Below are 18763 nucleotides of genomic sequence, written 5' to 3'. Positions count from 1 at the left end.
GAAGATCTTAGAAGATGGAAAAATGTACCCTGTTCATGGATAGGCAGAACTAACATCATCAAAATGGCAATATTACCCAAAGTTCTCTACAGGTTCAACGCAATGCCAATCAAAATCCCAACGGCATTTCTTGTAGAAATAGATAAAGCTATCATGAAATTCATATGGAAAAACAAAAGACCCAGAATAGCAAAAGCAATTCTAAGCAGGAAGTGTGAATCAGGCGATATAGCGATACCAGATTTCAAACTATATTACAGAGCAATAGTAACAAAAACAGCATGGTACTGGTACCAAAACAGGCAGGTGGACCAATGGTACAGAATAGAGGACACAGAGACCAATCCACAAAATTACAACTTTCTTATATTTGATAAAGGGGCTAAAAGCATGCAATGGAGAAAGGATAGCATCTTCAACAAATGGTGCTGGGAAAACTGGAAATCCATATGCAACAAAATGAAGCTGAACCCCATTCTCTCGCCATGCACAAAAGTCAATTCAAAATGGATCAAGGAGCTAGATATCAAATCAGAGACGCTGCGTCTGATAGAAGAAAAAGTTGGCTCTGATCTACATATTGTGGGGTCGGGCTCCAAATTCCTTAATAGGACGCCCATAGCCCAAGAGTTAATAACAAGAATAAACAAATGGGACTTACTTAAACTGAAAAGTTTTTTCTCAGCAAGAGAAACAATAAGAGAGGTAAACAGGGAGCCTACATCCTGGGAACAAATTTTTACTCCTCACACTTCAGATAGAGCCCTAATATCCAGAATATACAAAGAACTCAAAAAATTAAACAATAAGATAACAAACAACCCTATCAACAAATGGGCCAAGGACCTGAACAGACACTTCTCAGAGGAGGACATACAATCAATGAATAAGTATATGAAAAAATGCTCACCATCTCTAGCAGTCAGAGAAATGCAAATCAAAACCACCCTAAGATACCATCTCACTCCAGTAAGATTGGCAGCCACTATGAAATCAAACAACAATAAGTGCTGGAGAGGATGTGGGGAAAAGGGTACACTTGTACACTGCTGGTGGGACTGCAAATTGGTGCGGCCAATATGGAAAGCAGTATGGAGATTCCTAGGAAAGCTGGGAATGGAACCACCATTTGACCCAGCTATCGCCCTTCTCGGTCTATTCCCTGAGGACCTTAAAAGAGCATACTATAGGGATACTGCCACATCAATGATCATAGCAGCACAATTCACAATAGCTAGACTTTGGAATCAACCTAGATACCCTTCAATAGATGAATGGATTCATAGGTCTTCTTGAGTTGGAAGATTCTTATTTTTTTTCCAATTCTAGAAATTTCTACTCATTGCATGTTTAATTTTATTTCTCTTATTCTCTATATTCTTTTATAATGTAACTGTCTCAGCTGTTTTAGGAATTACCAGGAAGACATCCTAAAGTACCACCACCTTCTCCTCCAAGATTCATTTTTTGTTTTTCCTTTTTGGTGCAACTTGGCTACAGTACATGTTCTTTCAGGCAAGAGACTCAGAAACTCTCAAGGCTGACTGGAATAAGATGTGAGAATATGGGACATTTTAGACTCTCTCATTTTCGTCTCTTGCACCACTCATTGAAGGGAGAATGAAAAGCAGTAGTTCTCACAGTACTCTCCAACTTCCCACATGATGGCCACCTTACCTCTCTCAATATCTTCTGTTATATCGCCACTTAATCAAAATGGCCAAATCAATTTAGGTTTTTTTCACCCTTGGAGGCTTAACAGTCTCAAGTTTCAATGTGTGATTGATAAATTTATATTTAATACATTTATATTAAAATTATTTTGTAAATGTGAAGGAATGCTACATTAGGTACTGATTGTTCGATCTCCAAATTATTGTATGCCTATATAACAAATCTTTGGGGATAGTTTCATATATTTGAGCATTGCTAGTGAAGTTAGTCTTCTTTCCTTAAACAATTAAACTCTTATTTGGATCTCTAACATACAGATTATTTTGTGTGTGTTTTAAATGGACATGTTACAGACAAAATAATTACAAAGAGTGATTATACATTGGCTGCCATGTTTACCTTCACATCTACTTCAAAATAATAATGAGGGATTAAATCATTTCATCGTTATTCTCTACTAGTTTTTATATATAACTAGACAAATAATTTGCTACATTTTCATATTTATTTTTTTATTTGTTGCTTTTAGATATACATGACAGTAAGGCGTATTTTGACATACATGGAGCACAACACATTCTAATTAGGATCCCATTCTTGTGATCACACACAATATGGACTTACACTAGTTGTGTATATATTGATGAGAAAAGGACAGTTATGTTCAATTCATTCTCCTGTCTTTTCTAGTCCCTTCCCCCTCCCTTCCTATCATTCCACTTTGATTAATCCAATGAACTTCTATTCTTTTTTTTCTTTTTTTATTGATTGTTCAAAACATTACAGAGCTCATGATGTATCATCTTTCATACATTAGACTCAATTGGGTTTTGAACTCCCATTTTTACCCCAAATACAGATTGCAGAATCACATCTGTTACATACTCACATTATTACATAATGGCATATTAGTGACTGTTGTATTCTGCTACCTTTCCTATCCCCTACTATCCCCCCTCCCCTCCCCTCCCCTCCCATCTTCCCTCTCTACCTCCTCTACTGTTGTTCAATTCTCTCCCCTTTTCCCCCCTCCCCCTTGCCCCTCATAACCTCTTATAATTTTGTGTATCATTGAAGGTCTCCTACCATATGCTTTCCCTTCTCTCTCCCTTTCTCTCCCCCCATTCGTCTTTGTTTACTGTTAGTCTTTTCCTCATGCTCTTCCTTCCTGTTCTGTTCTTAGTTGCTCTATATCAAAGAAGACATTTGGCATTTGTTTTTTAGGGCTTGGCTAGCTTCACTTAGCATAGTCTGCTCTAATGCCATCCATTTCCCTGCAAATTCTATGATTTTGTCATTTCTTAGTGCTGCATAATACTCCATTGTGTATAGATGCCACATTTTTTTTATCCATTCATCTATTGAAGGGCATCTAGGTTGGTTCCACAGTCTAGCTATTGTGAATTGTGCCGCTATAATCATTGATGTGGCCGTATCCCTATAGTGCGCTCTTTTAAGGTCCTCAGGGAATAGTCTGAGAAGGGAGATAGTTGGGTCAAACGGTGGATCCATTCCCAGCTTTCCCAGGAATCTCCATACTGCTTTCCAAATTGGCCTCACCATTTTGCAGTCCCACCAGCAGTGTACAAGTTTACCCTTTTCCCCACATCCTCGCCAACACTTAATGTTGTTTGACTTCATACTGGCTGCCAATCTTACTGGAGTGAGATGGTATCTTAGGGTGGTTTTGATTTGCATTTTTTCATGTACTTGTTGATTGATTGTATGTCCTCCTCTGAGAAGTGTCTGTTCAGGTCCTTGGCCCATTTGTTGATTGGGTTATTTGCTATCTTATTGTTTAATTTTTTGAGTTCTTTGTACATTCTGGATATTAGGGCTCTATCTGAGGTGTGAGGGGTAAAAATTTGTTCCCAGGATGTAGGCTTTCTATTTTCCTCTTTTATTGTTTCCCTTGCTGAGAAAAAACTTTTTAGTTTAAGTAAGTCCCATTTGTTTATTCTTGTTATTAACTCTTGGGCTATGGGCGTCCTATTAAGGAATTTGGAGCCCGACCCCACTATATGTGGATCGGAGCCAACTTTTTCTTCTATCAGACGCAGCGTCTCTGATTTGATATCAAGCTCCTTGATCCATTTTGAGTTAACTTTTGTGGATGGTGAGAGAAAGGGATTCAATTTCATTTTGTTGCATATGGATTTCCAATTTTCCCAGCACCATTTGTTGAAGATGCTATCCTTCCTCCATTGCATGTTTTTAGCCCCTTTATCAAATATAAGATAGTTGTAACTTTGTGGATTGGTCTCTGTGTCCTCTATTCTGTACCATTGGTTCACCTGCCTGTGTTGGTACCAGTACCATGCTGTTTTTGTTACTATTGATTTGTAGTACAGTTTGAACTCTGGTATCGCTATACCTCCAGATTCACATTTCCTTCTTAGAATTGCTTTTGCTATTCTGGGTCTTTTGTTTTTCCATATGAATTTCATGATTGCTTTATCTATTTCTACAAGAAATGCTGTTGGGATTTTGATTGGCATCGCATTAAACCTGTAGAGAACTTTGGGTAATATCGCCATTTTGATGATGTTAGTTCTGCCTATCCATGAACAGGGTACATTTTTCCATCTTCTGAGATCTTCTTCTATCTCTCTCTTTAGGGTTCTGTAGTTTTCATTGTATAAATCTTTCACCTCTTTTGTTAAGTTGATTCCCAAGTATCTTATTTTCTTTGAGGATATTGTGAATGGAGTGGTTTTCCTTATTTCCATTTCAGACGTTTTGTTGCTGATATACAGGAATGCCTTTGATTTATGCGTGTTGATTTTATAACCTGCCACTTTGCTGAATTTATTTATTAACTCTAGCAGCCTCTTTGTAGACCCTTTTGGGTCTGTTAAGTATATTATCATGTCATCCGCAAATAGCGATAATTTAATTTCTTCTTTTCCTATTTTTATGCCTTTAATTTCTTTTGTCTGTCTAATTGCTCTGGCTAGTACTTCGAGAACTAAATTGAATAGAAGTGGTGATAGAGGGCATCCCTGTCTTGTTCCAGATTTTAGAGGGAATGCCTTCAGTTTTTCTCCGTTTAGGATGATGCTAGCCTGAGGTTTAGCATATATAGTTTTTACAATGTTGAGGTAAGTTCCTGTTATCCCTAGTTTTTCTAGTGTTTTGAACATAAAGGGATGCTGTACTTTGTGAAATGCTTTTTCTGAATCTATCGAGATGATCATATGGTTCTTGTCTTTAAGTCTACTGATGTGGTGAATAGCATTTATTGATTTCCGTATATTGAACCACCCTTGCATCCCAGGGATGAATCCTACTTGATCATGGTGCACAAGTTTTTTGATATGTTTTTGTATTCAATTCACCAGAATTTTATTGAGGATTTTTGCATCTAGGTTCATTAGAGATATTGGTCTGTAGTTTTCTTTCTTTGAAGTGTCTTTGTCTGGTTTTGGGATCAGAGTGATGTTGGTCTCATAGAATGAATTTGGAAGAGCTCCTTCTTTTTCTATTTCTTGAAATAGCTTGAAAAGTATTGGTATTAATTCTTCTTTGAAGGTTTTGTAGAACTCCGCTGTATACCCATCCGGTCCAGGGCTTTTCTTGGTTGGTAGTCTTTTGATGGCTTCTTCTATTTCTTCCTTTGTTATTGGTCTGTTTAAATTGTGTGTGTCTTCCTGTCTCAATATGGGCAGATCATATGCCTTAAGAAATTTATCGATATCTTCACTATCTTCTATTTTATTGGAATATAGGGTTTCAAAATACTTTCTAATTATCTTCTGTATTTCTGTAGTATCTGTTGTGATATTGCCTTTTTCATCCCGTATGTTGGTAATTTGAGTTCTCTCTCTTCTTCTCTTTGTTAGCATGGCTAAGGGCCTGTCTATCTTATTTATTTTTTCAAAGAACCAACTTTTAGTTTTATCAATTTTTTCAATGGTTTTTTTTTTGTTTCAATTTCGTTGATTTCTGCTCTAATTTTAATTATTTCTTATCTTCTACTACATTTGCTGTTGTTTTGCTCTTCCTTTTCTAGGTTTTTGAGGTGTAGTGTGAGTTCATTTATTTGTTGGTTTTTTCTTTTTTTGAGGAAAGAACTCCAAGAAATGAATTTCCCTCTTAAAACTGCTTTCATTGTGTCCCATAGATTCTGGTATGTTGTGTCCGTATTATCATTTGTCTCTAAGAATTTTTTCATCCCCTCCTTTATGTCTTCTGTAACCCATTGATCATTCAGTAACATATTGTTCATTTTCCATGTGATGTAGGATTTTCCTTCCTTCTTTTATCATTGATTTCCAATTTGATTCCATTGTGATCAGATATGGTGCATGGTATTATGTCCACGCCTTTATACTTACTAAGAGTTGCCTTATGGCATAATATATGGCCCATCTTTGAGTAGGATCCATGTGCTGCTGAGAAGAACGTGTATCCATTTGATGATGGTTGATATATTCTATATATGTCGGTTAAGTCTAGGTTATTGATTGTGCTGTTGAGTTCTATAGTTTCTTTATTCAGTTTTTGTCTAGAGGATCTGTCTAATGGCAAGAGCGGTGTGTTGAAGTCACCCATAATTATTGTGTTGTGGTCTATTTGACTCTTGAACTTGAGGAGAGTTTGTTTTATGAACGTTGCAGCTCCATTGTTTGGTGCATACAAATTGATAATTGTTATGTCTTGTTGGTGGATGGTTCCTTTTAACAGTATATAGTGTCCTTCTTTATCCTTCTTGATTAACTTAGGTTTAAAGTTGATTTTATTCGATATGAGTATGGCCACTCCTGCTTGCTTCCGAGGGCCATGTGAATGGTATGATTTTTCCCAACCTTTTACCTTCAGCCTGTGTATGTCTTTTCCTATCATATGAGTCTCTTGAAGGCAGCATATTGTTGGATTTGTTTTTTTTTTTGATCCAGCTTACTAGCCTATGTCTCTTGATTGATGCGTTTAGGCCATTAACATTTAAGGTTACAATTGAGATATGATTTGTACTTCCAGTCATGCTTCTTTATTTATTTATTTCAGTTTGGTTGGTTTTACTTTTTGGTTATTTTCCTCCCCCTTTACTGAGATACCTCCTGCTGTTAGTTTTGGGCACTATTTTTCAATTCCCCTTCTTGTAGTATTTTGCTCAAAATGCTTTGCAGTGCTGGTTTTCTTGCTGTGAATTCTTTTAGCTTTTGTTTATCATGAAAGATTTTAATTTCATTGTCAAATCTGAAGCTTAGTTTTGCTGGATACAGTATTCTTGGTTGGAATCCATTATTTTTCAGCATTTGAAATACATTGTTCCAGGATCTTCTCGCTTTCAAAGTCTGTGATGAGAAATCAGTCGTTAACCTAATTGGTTTACCCCTGAATGTAATCTGCCTCCTTTCTCTTGTAGCTTTTAATATTCTCTCCTTGTTCTGTACGTTGGCTATCTTCATAATTATATGTCTTGGAGTTGGTCTATTATGGTTTTGAATGTTTGGGGTCCTGTAGGCTTCCAGGATTTGGCAATCCATTTCATCTTTCATCTCTGGGAAGTTTTCTAGAATTATTTCATTTAATATGCTGTCCATTCCTTTGGTTTGAGTCTCTGTGCCTTCTTCTATCCCGGTGACCCTCAAATTTGTTTTTTTTATGACATCCCCTATCTCTTGAATAGATTGCTCATGGGATTTAAGCATCTTTTCTGTGTTGACTATATTCTTTTCAAGTTGATAAACCTTGTCTTCATTATCTGATGTTCTGACTTCTACTTGATCAAGTCTGTTTGTAATATTCTCGTTTGAGTTTTTAATTTGGTTTATAGTTTCCTGCAATTCTAGGATTATTGTTTGATTTTTTTTAAGATCTCTATCTCCTGGTAGAGCTCGTTCTTTGCCATTTGAATTTGTTTTTGTAATTCATTTTCAAAATATACTTTTATTGCTTGGACTTGCTGCCTCATGTCTTCCTTAATATTCCTTTCCATTCGAGTTAGGTATGCCTTGAGTTCTTTCCCTATCCCTGCTTCTGATGTTTCTATGTCCTCCTGTAGAATTAAGTTGTCCTGCATTGTTTGTACTCCTTTTTTCCCTTGTTTTCTCATGTTGTCCACGTTACTTTCCAGCTCTATTTGATTGCCGTGTTTCTGCTCTCTTCTATAGATTTGTTTTGGTTCTGTATTACTCTGTTGTTTCTTCTTTGTGTTGTTAAACTGTGCTTGCTAACGTGGATTCTGCTGGGAAGGAATTCCGACGGCCGAGCTCCAGTGACGTCACTACTCTGCTATGACGGGCCCCAGGCTCCTTGCTGGGGTGTCCTAATGGGGCTGTGTGACTGGACTGTCTCTGTTTGGTTTCAGCTCCCCGTCGAGGCAGGCGGGAAGTCTCCAGCCGCCCAGTATCTCAGGCAGCGGGCGGGTGATCGGTCGCCGGCGGGGAGTGGACTCCAGCCGCCCAGTCGCGCAGGCAGCGGGCCGGCTGTCTCCGGTGGGCGGGCGATCTCTAGGCACCCAGTCCTGTGGTCGGTAGCCGGCGGGCGGGCGTTCTCCTACCGCCCAGTTACGCGGGCAGTGGGTGAACTGTCGCCAGCGGGCCTGCGGTTTCCAGCCGCCCAGTTGCGAGGGCCTGGCCTCTAGTCCCCTGGTTTCTCCTGCTAGTCTTGGTTTCTCCTGCTAGACCAGATTTCCCCTGAGTGATGGCTCTCGGCAGTTCAAACTGTACTCTGGACCTGCCGTTTGTTGGGTGTGGAGGGTGTCTATTGGGAACCCCGGCACTCTATTGTTTTGTTTCCGTTGTGGGGGATAGAACTGTACCGCTTCCTTCCCCCTCTGAAATCCTGTACTCAGCCCGGGGGTCAGTGCGGGCTCATCCGGCAGGATTCCACAGAATTTCAGCCACTTTTCTCCCTGCTTGCTAATTAATCGCTTCTCTGCAGCGCCCTGCCTTCTGTAGCCGCGGGGAAGGCCGGGCGAATCGGTCAGCCCGGATCTCCAGGGTCGCACAATTGCCTATTGAGATCCCCGGCACTCTTATCGTTTTGTTTTTTTCCTGCTTGCCCCTCCCCCAGCGCTGGCTAGACAGGTTTCGTTTTGGCTGCTGATGGGAGGGGGAGTTGAAGGTCAGGTGTCTCTAGTTTTCCCCTAGTCTTTATGCGGGCTCACTCTGATACTCCCTCCCCCGGAAAGCCTAGGAGAGGTTTTATGTGAATTCCCCGATGTATGGGGGATGGGCTGAGTGACACAGACCTGTTTTATTGTTGCAGTCTGTCGGAGAGTGGCGGTGGGTACTTCAGCTCTCCAAGATGGTGCCGCTGACTCTCTATATGTTTTTTATTGAAATGAGTAGTAGATCAAAGAAGGAGGAAGAAAGATTGATCTTCTTGCAGAGATGGTGAATATTATATGAAATTCATGGAGTCAAAATGATAAATCAAGGATCCTTGGTTCACTCTAAAATAATTGCAGTCTGAGTGGATGCTCTGGGTCACAGGATGCGCCAGGAGCAGGAAGAACAGGGCTTGCTTTCTAGTCCCAGCTCCACCTCTTCTGATCCAAGTGGCTTTGGACCCTGGAAAATTCTTCCCATTCTCTCTTCTTAATATACTCTTTCCTTCTCCCTATTTCCCCCTATGGAAAGACAAATCTCTGCTCCTTCCAACTGTTTTATCCTCAAGGATTTTTCTCTCCACTCTCCTTTCTCTTCCCTCTCCACACTGACTTGTTTATCTGTGAACTTCTATTCTTTCCCTCCCTTCCCTCCCTTATTGTAGATTAACATCCACATATTTATTTTTATTTTTTTTAGATACACATGATAGTAGAGTGTATTTTGACATATAAGTTCTTTTTTTGTAAGACTGGGGATTGAACCTGGGTGCTTTCTGCCACCAAACTACATCCCTAGTCCTTTTAATTTTTTTTATTTTGAGACAGGTTCTCACTAAATTTCCCAAGCTGGGCTTGAACTTGCTATCTTCTTGCTTCAGCCTCTTAAATTGCTGGGATTACAAGTGTGTGCCACTGTGACCAGATACATACATATATGTGTGCACATGCACGTGTATGTGTTAGAATAAGAATAAAAAAAATATGAGTATATTCTTATATAAGTGTATATATATATGTGTATATATATATATATATACATATATATATATATATTCTTAAAGTTGTATAATACTTAATTTAATAATTTTTCAGGTTATAACAATCTCACAGGCAACAGATAAAGGAAGAAAATACTCAAAGTCAAAATAGAAAATATTAGAGCTTTTCCTATTAAAATCAACAATGCAGAAAGGATAACTCAGTGTAAGAATTTGAGGCCACCAAAATAAAAATTTTTGAACCATTTCAAAAAGAAACATGTATATAAACTTCTTTTTTATCTATTTTTAAATTGTTGCATGTTAATTACACAGATTGATGAGTTTCATTGTGGCATATGGTACACGCATGTAACATAATTCAATCAAGTTCACTCCCCAGTAACTCCTCTTAATTTCTCCTCTTCCATCACCCTTATTTCCTTCCTATACTCTATTGCCGCAGTCTTGGCTGGGCACAGAATCACGAGCCACCACACAGCTTTGTAGATTCAAACAGCAATTCTTTATTCCCGAACTCACACCGGCCTCCACACATGTTCTGGGGCAATCCCAGTTCTGCTGCCACCCAATTCACCTACTCCACGAGGCTTTCTTTCCCAAAATGCTCTCTGAATCTCACGAGAGCTCGATGGGAGCTCAGGCAGCAGGAACGCCCTAATTCCAGCAGCAATAATCCTCAACATCGAACTTCCCTAAAATCCAAGGTCTAAAACTGGGAATGCCCTTAACCCAAGGACCAGGATACTTCCTCAAACCTGATCAGCTCTAAACCCGGATCCGCCTTGGTCTTTGAGCAAGGTCACCTTACATGCAATGTCAACAGCGAAATCATTAACATGGGGTACGCTAGCAAGGAAATTTTGATGCGTCATTTCTACTTGGTAATGGCCCTCAGCACTCTATCAGTCTTCCTTCTACTTTAATATTTTTTTCCTCCCCCCTTTTTTTTCTCACTAACTTCCACATATGAGAGATAACACCTGGTACTCCACTTTCAGTCTGGCTTATTTTGCTTAACATGATGTTCTCCAGTTCCATACATTTTCCAGCAAATGATATCATTTAGTTCTTCTTTATGGTTGATAAAACTTTGTGTGTATGTATGTATGTGTATGCATATGTGTGTACGTGTGTGTTTCACATTTTCTTTATCCATTATTCTGTTGAAAGACATCAAGGCTGATTGTTCGACTTTCGTGAATTGTGCTGTGATAAACATGGGAATTCATGTGTCGTTAAGTATGCAAACTTTCATTCATTGGATAAATACCAATGGTGGTATAGCTGAATCATATGGTAATTTTTTGAGAAACCACCATACTGATTTCCATAGTGGCTATACTAATTTATATTCCCACCAAAAATGGACAAGATTTCCTTTTTCCCTGCATCCTTACTGGTCTTTATTATTATTTGCATTGTTGATGGTTGGCTTTCTAACTAGAGTGAATCTCAGTGTTTTGATTTGCATTTTCCTGATGGCCAAAGATGTTGAACATTTTCCATGTAATTATTGACCATTTGTACTTCTTTTGAGATGTTTCAGTTCAGTTAATTTGCCCACTTATTGATTTGGTTATTTGTATTGTGATGCCTTCAGCTCTACTCTTTTTGATCAGGAGTGCTTTGGCTATTCTGGGTATTTTGTCTTTTAAAAATTTTGTAGTTGCTTTTCCTAGTTCTATGAAGAATATCATTGGTATTTTTATGGGTATTGCTCTATAGATCAACTCTTGGTAATATGTCCATTTTTTTTTTTAGAGAGAGTGAGAGGCGAGAGAGAGAGACAGAGAGAGAGAGAGAGAGAGAGAGAGAGAGAATTTTTTAATATTTATTTTTTAGTTCTCGGTGGACACAACATCTTTGTTGGTATGTGGTGCTGAGGATCGAACCCGGGCGGCACGCATGCGAGGCGAGCGTGCTACCGCTTGAGCCACATCCCCAGCCCCAATATGTCCATTTTAACAATAATTATTCTCCCTATCCATGAATATGGGAGGTTTCTCATATTCTGATATCTGCTTCAATTTCTGCATTTCAAAATTTTCTTTATACAGGTTTTTCACCTCCTTTGGTAGATTTAGTCTTAGGTATTTTTTAATCTATTATAGATGTAATTATTTTTTAATTTCTTTCTTAGAAGATTCATTATTGGTATATAGAAAAACTATTTGTTGTTATACATCGATTCAGTATTCTGCTTCTTTTCTGAATTTATTCATCAGGGTTAAGTGTCATTTGAACCAATGTTTAGGGTCTTCTAAGTATATGATTGCAGCTGCCAATAGGGATAATTTGACTTCTTCCTTTCCTATTATATCCCTTTATTTCTTTCCCTTGCCTAATTGCTCTGGCTCAAATTTCAAGGACTATAGTGAAGAAGAGCCTTGATGTCTTTCAAAAACAGCAGCTATCCTTATCTCAATCCTGAATTTGAAAAAAAAAATGCTGTTTTTCTCCATTCAGTATGATGCTGAGTTTGGTTTTGTCATATATAGCCTTTACTATGTTGAGGGAATTTCCTTCTATACCTACTTTCTTCATGGACTTTATCATGAAGGTATGTTCAATTTCATCAAATGCTTTTTCTGTATCTATTGAAATGATTATGTGTTCTTTCCTTGATTCTATTATGTTCTATACTACATTTATTGATTTGTATACATTGAACCATCCTTGCACTTCTGGAATAAAACCAATTTGATCATGTAATATGTATTTTTTAATAATGGTTGAATTTGGTTTGCAAGTATCTGTTTCTTTCAGTTAGTTTGGCTAAGTTTTTACCAATTTGTTTATTTCCCCCCCAAAAAAACCCAACTATTTATTTCATTGATCATTTGTATTTTTAAAATCTTTTTTTAAAGAGAGAGAGAGAGAGAGAGAGAGAGAGAGAGAGAGAGAGAGAGAGAGAGAGAGAGAGAGAGAATTTTTTGATATTTATTTTTTGCTTTCGGCGGACACTACATCTTTGCTTGTATGTGGTGCTGAGGATCGAACCCGGGCTGCATGCATGCCAGGCGAGTGCACTACCTCTTGAGCCACATCCCCAGCCCCAATCATTTTTATTTTTATTTTACTTTTTATTTCATTAATTTTAGCTCTGATGTTTATGATTTACTTCACATTTCTAGTTTGGGTATTGTGTTGTTCTTGTTTTTATAAGTCATTGAGATGTATCATTAGCTTGTTTCTTTGAGATCTCTCTGATTTTTTTAAATGTAGGCACTAATATTTATAAACCTCCCTCTTAGAACTGCCTTTGATACATTCCATAAATTCTGATATGTTTTATTAATATTTCGGATTCCAAGAATTTTTAAACCCATCTCCACAGTTTCTTCAGTAATCCACTTATCATTCAAAAGTAACTCTTTTATACATTTGTATAATTTCTGTGTTTTTTCATTTTGATTTTAATTTCATTTCATTCTGATCTGAAAGGATGCAAGAGATCATTTAAAATAGCTAAGGTTTGCTTTTTGGATTAATACATGATCACTTTTGGAGAAAGTTCCATGAGTTTCTGAAAAGAATGTGTATTAAGCTTTTTTGGGATGAAATATTTTGTAGATTCTTGTTAAATTCATTTGGGCTATATTACAGTTTAAATCTGATGTGTCTTTCTTGATTTTGGGTCAGAATGACTTGTTAGGGAGAAATGTGTAGTGAAGTACTCCACTATTGTTGTATTGGACCTGTCAGTCCCTTTGTATCAAGTAATGTTTGTTCTATGAAATTAAGTGCAGTGATAGTTGGAGAATAAATAATTATATTTTTGTTAGATTGTTTCCTTTACCAATTGTTTCCTTTATCAAATGTTTTGACATTGTTTGTCTGTTCTATTTTTGGCATGAAGTCTGCTTTGTCTGTATATGAGATTAGCTAATCCTGCTTGGTTTTGGAGTTCATTTGCATGGGATATCATTTTGCATCCTTTCACTTTTCAGTCTCTGAACATCTTTGCCTATGAAATGTGTTTCTTGGGACAACATACAGTTGGGTCTTGCTTTTCAATCCAGTATTCTATTCTATATCTTTTAATTGGAGAATTAAGACCATTTGAACTTATTATAAAGAATTAAGACCATTTGAACTTGTTATTATGGGGATATGTGCTACCATCTGTCATTTTGTTTCATTTTTCATATTTGAATCATGACTAATTCTCATTTGCTTATTTATTTTTCTAATGGAATTTATTCTTTTCCCTGATCTCTTGGTTATTTTTATCTTCCTCTTCTGTGTGTATCTTCTCCCTTAGATCATTCCTTGGAACTTTGATCATTGTTTTTCAATATTGTTTAGTTGTCACTGGACCTGTATTTTATTTATTTATAGGTGGTGCTGTAACTTGATCCTGGTGCCTCACACATGCTAAGCAAGCATTCTGCCACTGAGTTGCAACTTCAGCCCAGAACTTTGATCATTTTGACAATCAACTTTTTGAAATTTTTCCTGACATTTCTTCTACTTCATTGTCTATGGGTTCAACTATTGGAAAGTTATAAAATTTTGGAGACATGTTTCCATATTTCTGTTTTGATATTTGAATATCCGCTGGGCTAGATATATCTTCTACTCTTATGTCAGAGACTTTTTTAGTGAATTACTTTGTGTTTACCATGTGCCCTAGGCTGTGGGTAAATCTCAGCATAAAAGCAACTTCTCAACATATTCACACTACTGTGATCAATCCCTAACCCTTGTTTGAGAAGACATAATAATCTTGAGTAAGTGACCATTTGAGAGTAAACCATATGCTAATAATCCATAAAAACTTATAGAAAATGATCTTTGTAGCTCCACTCATCCAAAAGTGAAAATGGGAATAATACTATAGTAGGTTGTAAAGTTGGATATTGAAGAAAGTAAAATTAATATTTAACTTTGCCGAGTAGCTGATCTCTCACTGCTTTTACTCCAGACTGGAGGAGCTGGCCTGCTTTTGATCCACCATCTTGATCTTTCAATCTCTGGAAATTTTTTATATAAAAGCTCTATTTTTAAATAACTACTGGGTATGGAATATATCTACAAAATATTAAAGTTTATTGCATAAATATAATCATCTTTTTGAAAATTAGTTCATGAAGAGATCTCAATGGAACAGAGTTTAGAAATTCAGACACACTGGAAATTTGGTTTATGACAAAGATGACTTCTGGAATCATTGGAGAAAGTTGAGTTAATCAGTGGAAAGGACAACTTATTAATTATTTTTGGACAAAAATAATGTTGGATCTCTCTCAAGCCTTGTATAAAAAGAGAAAATGTTAATAATAAGTGAAACTGTGTGTGTGTGTGGAAGGGAGGCAGATGGCAATAAGGGAGTGGGATTATATGGGAACTCCATACACTTCCTGCATAATGATTTTGAAACTGACTTAGAAAATAGCTAAAAATTAAAAGTTAAAAATAAAAATTAAGTGAGTTAAAAATTAAAAGTCAATTAGGAAAAACTGGAGGACAAAATAAATAACAACTTTGGCAGGCAATTTTGCAATGAAATAAAATTAAAATTCAAAACAAAATAAATTTTATATATCCAAAATATGATTTAAAAATCTAATAAATTATAAACTTGTCAAAAACATAAGGAACAAATAAAACAGATTAAAAATCAAATCAATGGTTAGTCTTTTCTTTGATGCTTTTTATGAATGCCTAACAATGAAGAGGAAATAAGAAGTTAGAAAATAAACAGGAAGTTCAGAGAAAAAGAAAATACAAAATTTTTGGAAAGATACTCAACCATACTCATTAATAAGAAACTAGAAAGTAATCAGTGTAAAATCCAATTTTTCAACAATAAGTTTGGAAAAGATAAAAAAACTTTGATACCTGTAACATCTACCTGACAAACTCACATATGCTATTTGGCAGAAATTATTGACAACTACTTCAGAATAACATTTTCAATATAATAATAAAATAGTGCATAAACTGTGGTCAGCAGTTCTACTGGAAATACTTTGTATGTTCACACTCACAGTTATGCTTAAAACAGGTACAATGATATTTGTGGAATTTTTAAATTTTAATTAACAAAAGACTGAATCCCACCTAATGTTGTATCAGTAAGATATTTTTCATCTAACATGCAGCTTTTACTAGAAATTTCTATACGTTTATGTCATTTGTTGTCTTAGAATTTTATGGATCTCTAAATACCTGTATTTATTTCTGCCTTGTCTAGATTCCTGGACAAATGCAGATTCCCATCTTCTATCAAGATCCCTCTAGTCTGTTTCATCTTTCCTTATCTTATTCTACACTGTTCTGAAAACACACAGGGATTCCAAGATGGATCCACTCTTTGCACCACTTCCTCTCTGCAAAAGTAATACATAAATCATGTCTCTTCAACATGAAAGGTTCTCAAGGGCAAGTTTTAATTTATCTTTATTTGTTTTTCCTTCCTGGAACCTAGTACAAATCTGAATAAAGAAAACTTGCTCATATGTAATGTTTTGAACAACTAATATAAATAAATAAATAAATAAATAAATAAATAAATAAATAAATAAAAAAGAAAACTTGCTCATTAGGAACGATTAATTCTTCCTAAATATAAGCTGTATCCTTTGGTGCTCATCTTCATATCATTACTACATATTAAACCTTAGAAGCAATTGTCAAAAAATAAATTAAAACTTATTTTTTGGGTTCTTCCTTGCTTTTCCTGGCAAACTTCATTTTTCTTATATTTGTAAGGACAAGTGAGAGATCATACCTGAACTTGGTGTAACCATCTGAAGGAGGTACAAGACAAGAAAGAGTCTGCAGAAAAGTACCCTTGTAGTTTCCATTGCACCTGTGATAAGGAATGAGGCAAGTTCATAAACAGTGATAATAGGAGAAAGAAGTTGCAGAATTCAAACACCTCCACATCTTTTCATAGTAATTAACTCTCAAGTAAACTTGCCAGGTAAAATTGTAGGGCATCCAGTTAGATTTTAATTTCAGATAAACAATAAGCAAGTTTTAGTATAAGCATTTCCTTTGTAGTATTTAGTATCCTCAAATTTTGATTTGCTAACTCTGGCAACCCAACCCTTAAGAATATGCAATATAATGAGTAGGCCCAGACTGACCTGCCTTTCCCACTCAAGGGCGAGTTCTTCCCAAGCTAGATGTCATTTGTCTTCTGGTCTTGTAGACTTCATTGAATGACCTGCTTTTTCAAAGTGACAGACCTAAAGAACAGAACCTTATCTCCTAAGTCTCTGTATTGCAAACATCTGTCACATATAATTACATTTACTTAAACAGAAAACTTTACAGACAGAGATTTAGGCTTATTATTAGGGGAGATCCAAGTGGCCGTTTCAGAAAGGGATATGGCTTTCCGAATTTTATCTTCATGGAGGACTTGTAATTAGAGATAGATGTGTGGACTCATGTGGTCAATAAAAAGCAAAGGGGAAAATGAAATTGGCTTCCTCAATCAAATGTGAAGGCTTTTCATTCATATGATAGTTTGATTTTTGACTCAGCAGATAAATGTGTTATCAATGGGTACCTCAAAAAAAAAAAAAAAAAAAAACAACCCAGCTTCCTAGGTGCTAGTGTTACAGACAAGAGGAAAAAAATAGCTGATGGCAACAATGATGTGCCCACCCTGTGTACACGGGCAGTTCTAGCAACCTGGGAGAGCACTTCTCTCTGCAGCACATAAATATAATAACAGAGAGAAGGTCCACAGAGGCTTTACTAGTGAGGAGATGCAACCTTGTGAAGAGAGAGGGGCTTTCTCACGAAGCATGAGGCAATGAGGACCCACATCAGATTCAATATGAGGAAGCCTTGCTGAGCAAGAGGACTTGAGCAAAACCTGGTAAGAATGATGAGTGAGGCAGAGAGCAAATTACGGGAAGGCTCCACATGCCAGGTTAATGAAAGTAAGTTTTATCCTCTATGCAAGGGAATTGTAACAGTCTAAGCAGTCATGGGCATAGGGGTTAAAAGCAGGGTCTTAGAAAGGGACCAACTAAGTCGAAATTCTGCCCTTGTCATTTAACTGTATGAGTTTAGGAAAATTACTAAAACTTTATGTTTCCATTTTTCAGCTGTATACAGGGGATGATAATTTCTTTCTCATTGTATTTATTGTTGGAATTAATGGAGTAATAATATCTAAAGTAACCAGAATAATACCTGACACTACTATACTATAACGTGTAAGTACTATAACGAACTCAAGGACTATAAGTATTAATTTTCTTACCACTTTTAATATTGTTGAAATATTTAAGAGAGATGAAAAGTGAGAGCCTTGGAATCAGACTCACACCCTGGCTTTACTACTTAACGGTTACCTTGAGGTATTTGTGTAATTTCTGTACCTCTGTTTACTATCCAGAAAAATACATAACAGTATATATTTCACATACCAATTAAATTAATTAAATGTAAGTGTTTAAGTTTTTAAAAAGTGGAGCATGAAAATTCTCGAAAATGTTATTTTTAGTTATTGATAAAGAATGTATAGTGATGGCACAGGATTATAGATTTACATATTTGAAGTGCGATTCTGAAGGCTGAGGAAGAAATGGAGGCAGTGACATCATGTGGCAAAAAGAATGAGTATTTCAACCCAAACAGGTGTTATTGGGGAAGAAATGAAAAGACACCACTTAAGAGAGAGAATAACTGCACAAACTCCTGGATTAAATCAGCCTCTGAATTGAGAGAATAGCAGAGAAGTATTTTCACATGACTTCTGAGCTTCTTGGATGTGTAACTGGGTGGCTAAATTATGTCACTAGTCATGATAAGACCCTTGGGAAGAAAAGCAATTAAATTTTGAACAGGTCAACTTTTAGATTTCTATGCAATTGTTTTTATTTATCCTAGTGAATTATGAAACACACATTATTCTCTGCTACAATTATTAAGGTACATGACTTGGCTAAAGATTTTTAGGATTTTTAATATAGGAATTATAGCTTCTCTTCAAAATATGTTGCAGAATCCTGTAATGTGTCCAGCATATATTAGATGTGCTGGCTGTCTCCTGTTTGCT

At 36.5% G+C, this 18763-nt stretch overlaps 1 protein-coding gene across 1 annotated transcript in view; it reads right to left on the bottom strand.

The window, feature by feature from the left end:
- LOC308656059 (putative selection and upkeep of intraepithelial T-cells protein 1 homolog) overlaps positions 1-16547 on the bottom strand; it is a gene marked incomplete at both ends in the record, with an annotated part of 32790 nt that extends 16243 nt beyond the window's left edge. The window contains one exon of the mRNA XM_081306684.1: positions 16472-16547. Coding sequence (XP_081162810.1) covers positions 16472-16547 — 76 coding nt within the window. The remainder of the gene's footprint in view (positions 1-16471) is intronic.
- Positions 16548-18763: the final 2216 nt, after the last annotated feature.

Source organism: Spermophilus citellus (genome assembly GCF_964194105.1).
Source record: "Spermophilus citellus genome assembly, chromosome: 9".
In the NCBI taxonomy this organism is placed as follows: Eukaryota; Metazoa; Chordata; class Mammalia; order Rodentia; family Sciuridae; genus Spermophilus; species Spermophilus citellus.
This window is presented reverse-complemented; position numbering and strand designations above follow the sequence as displayed.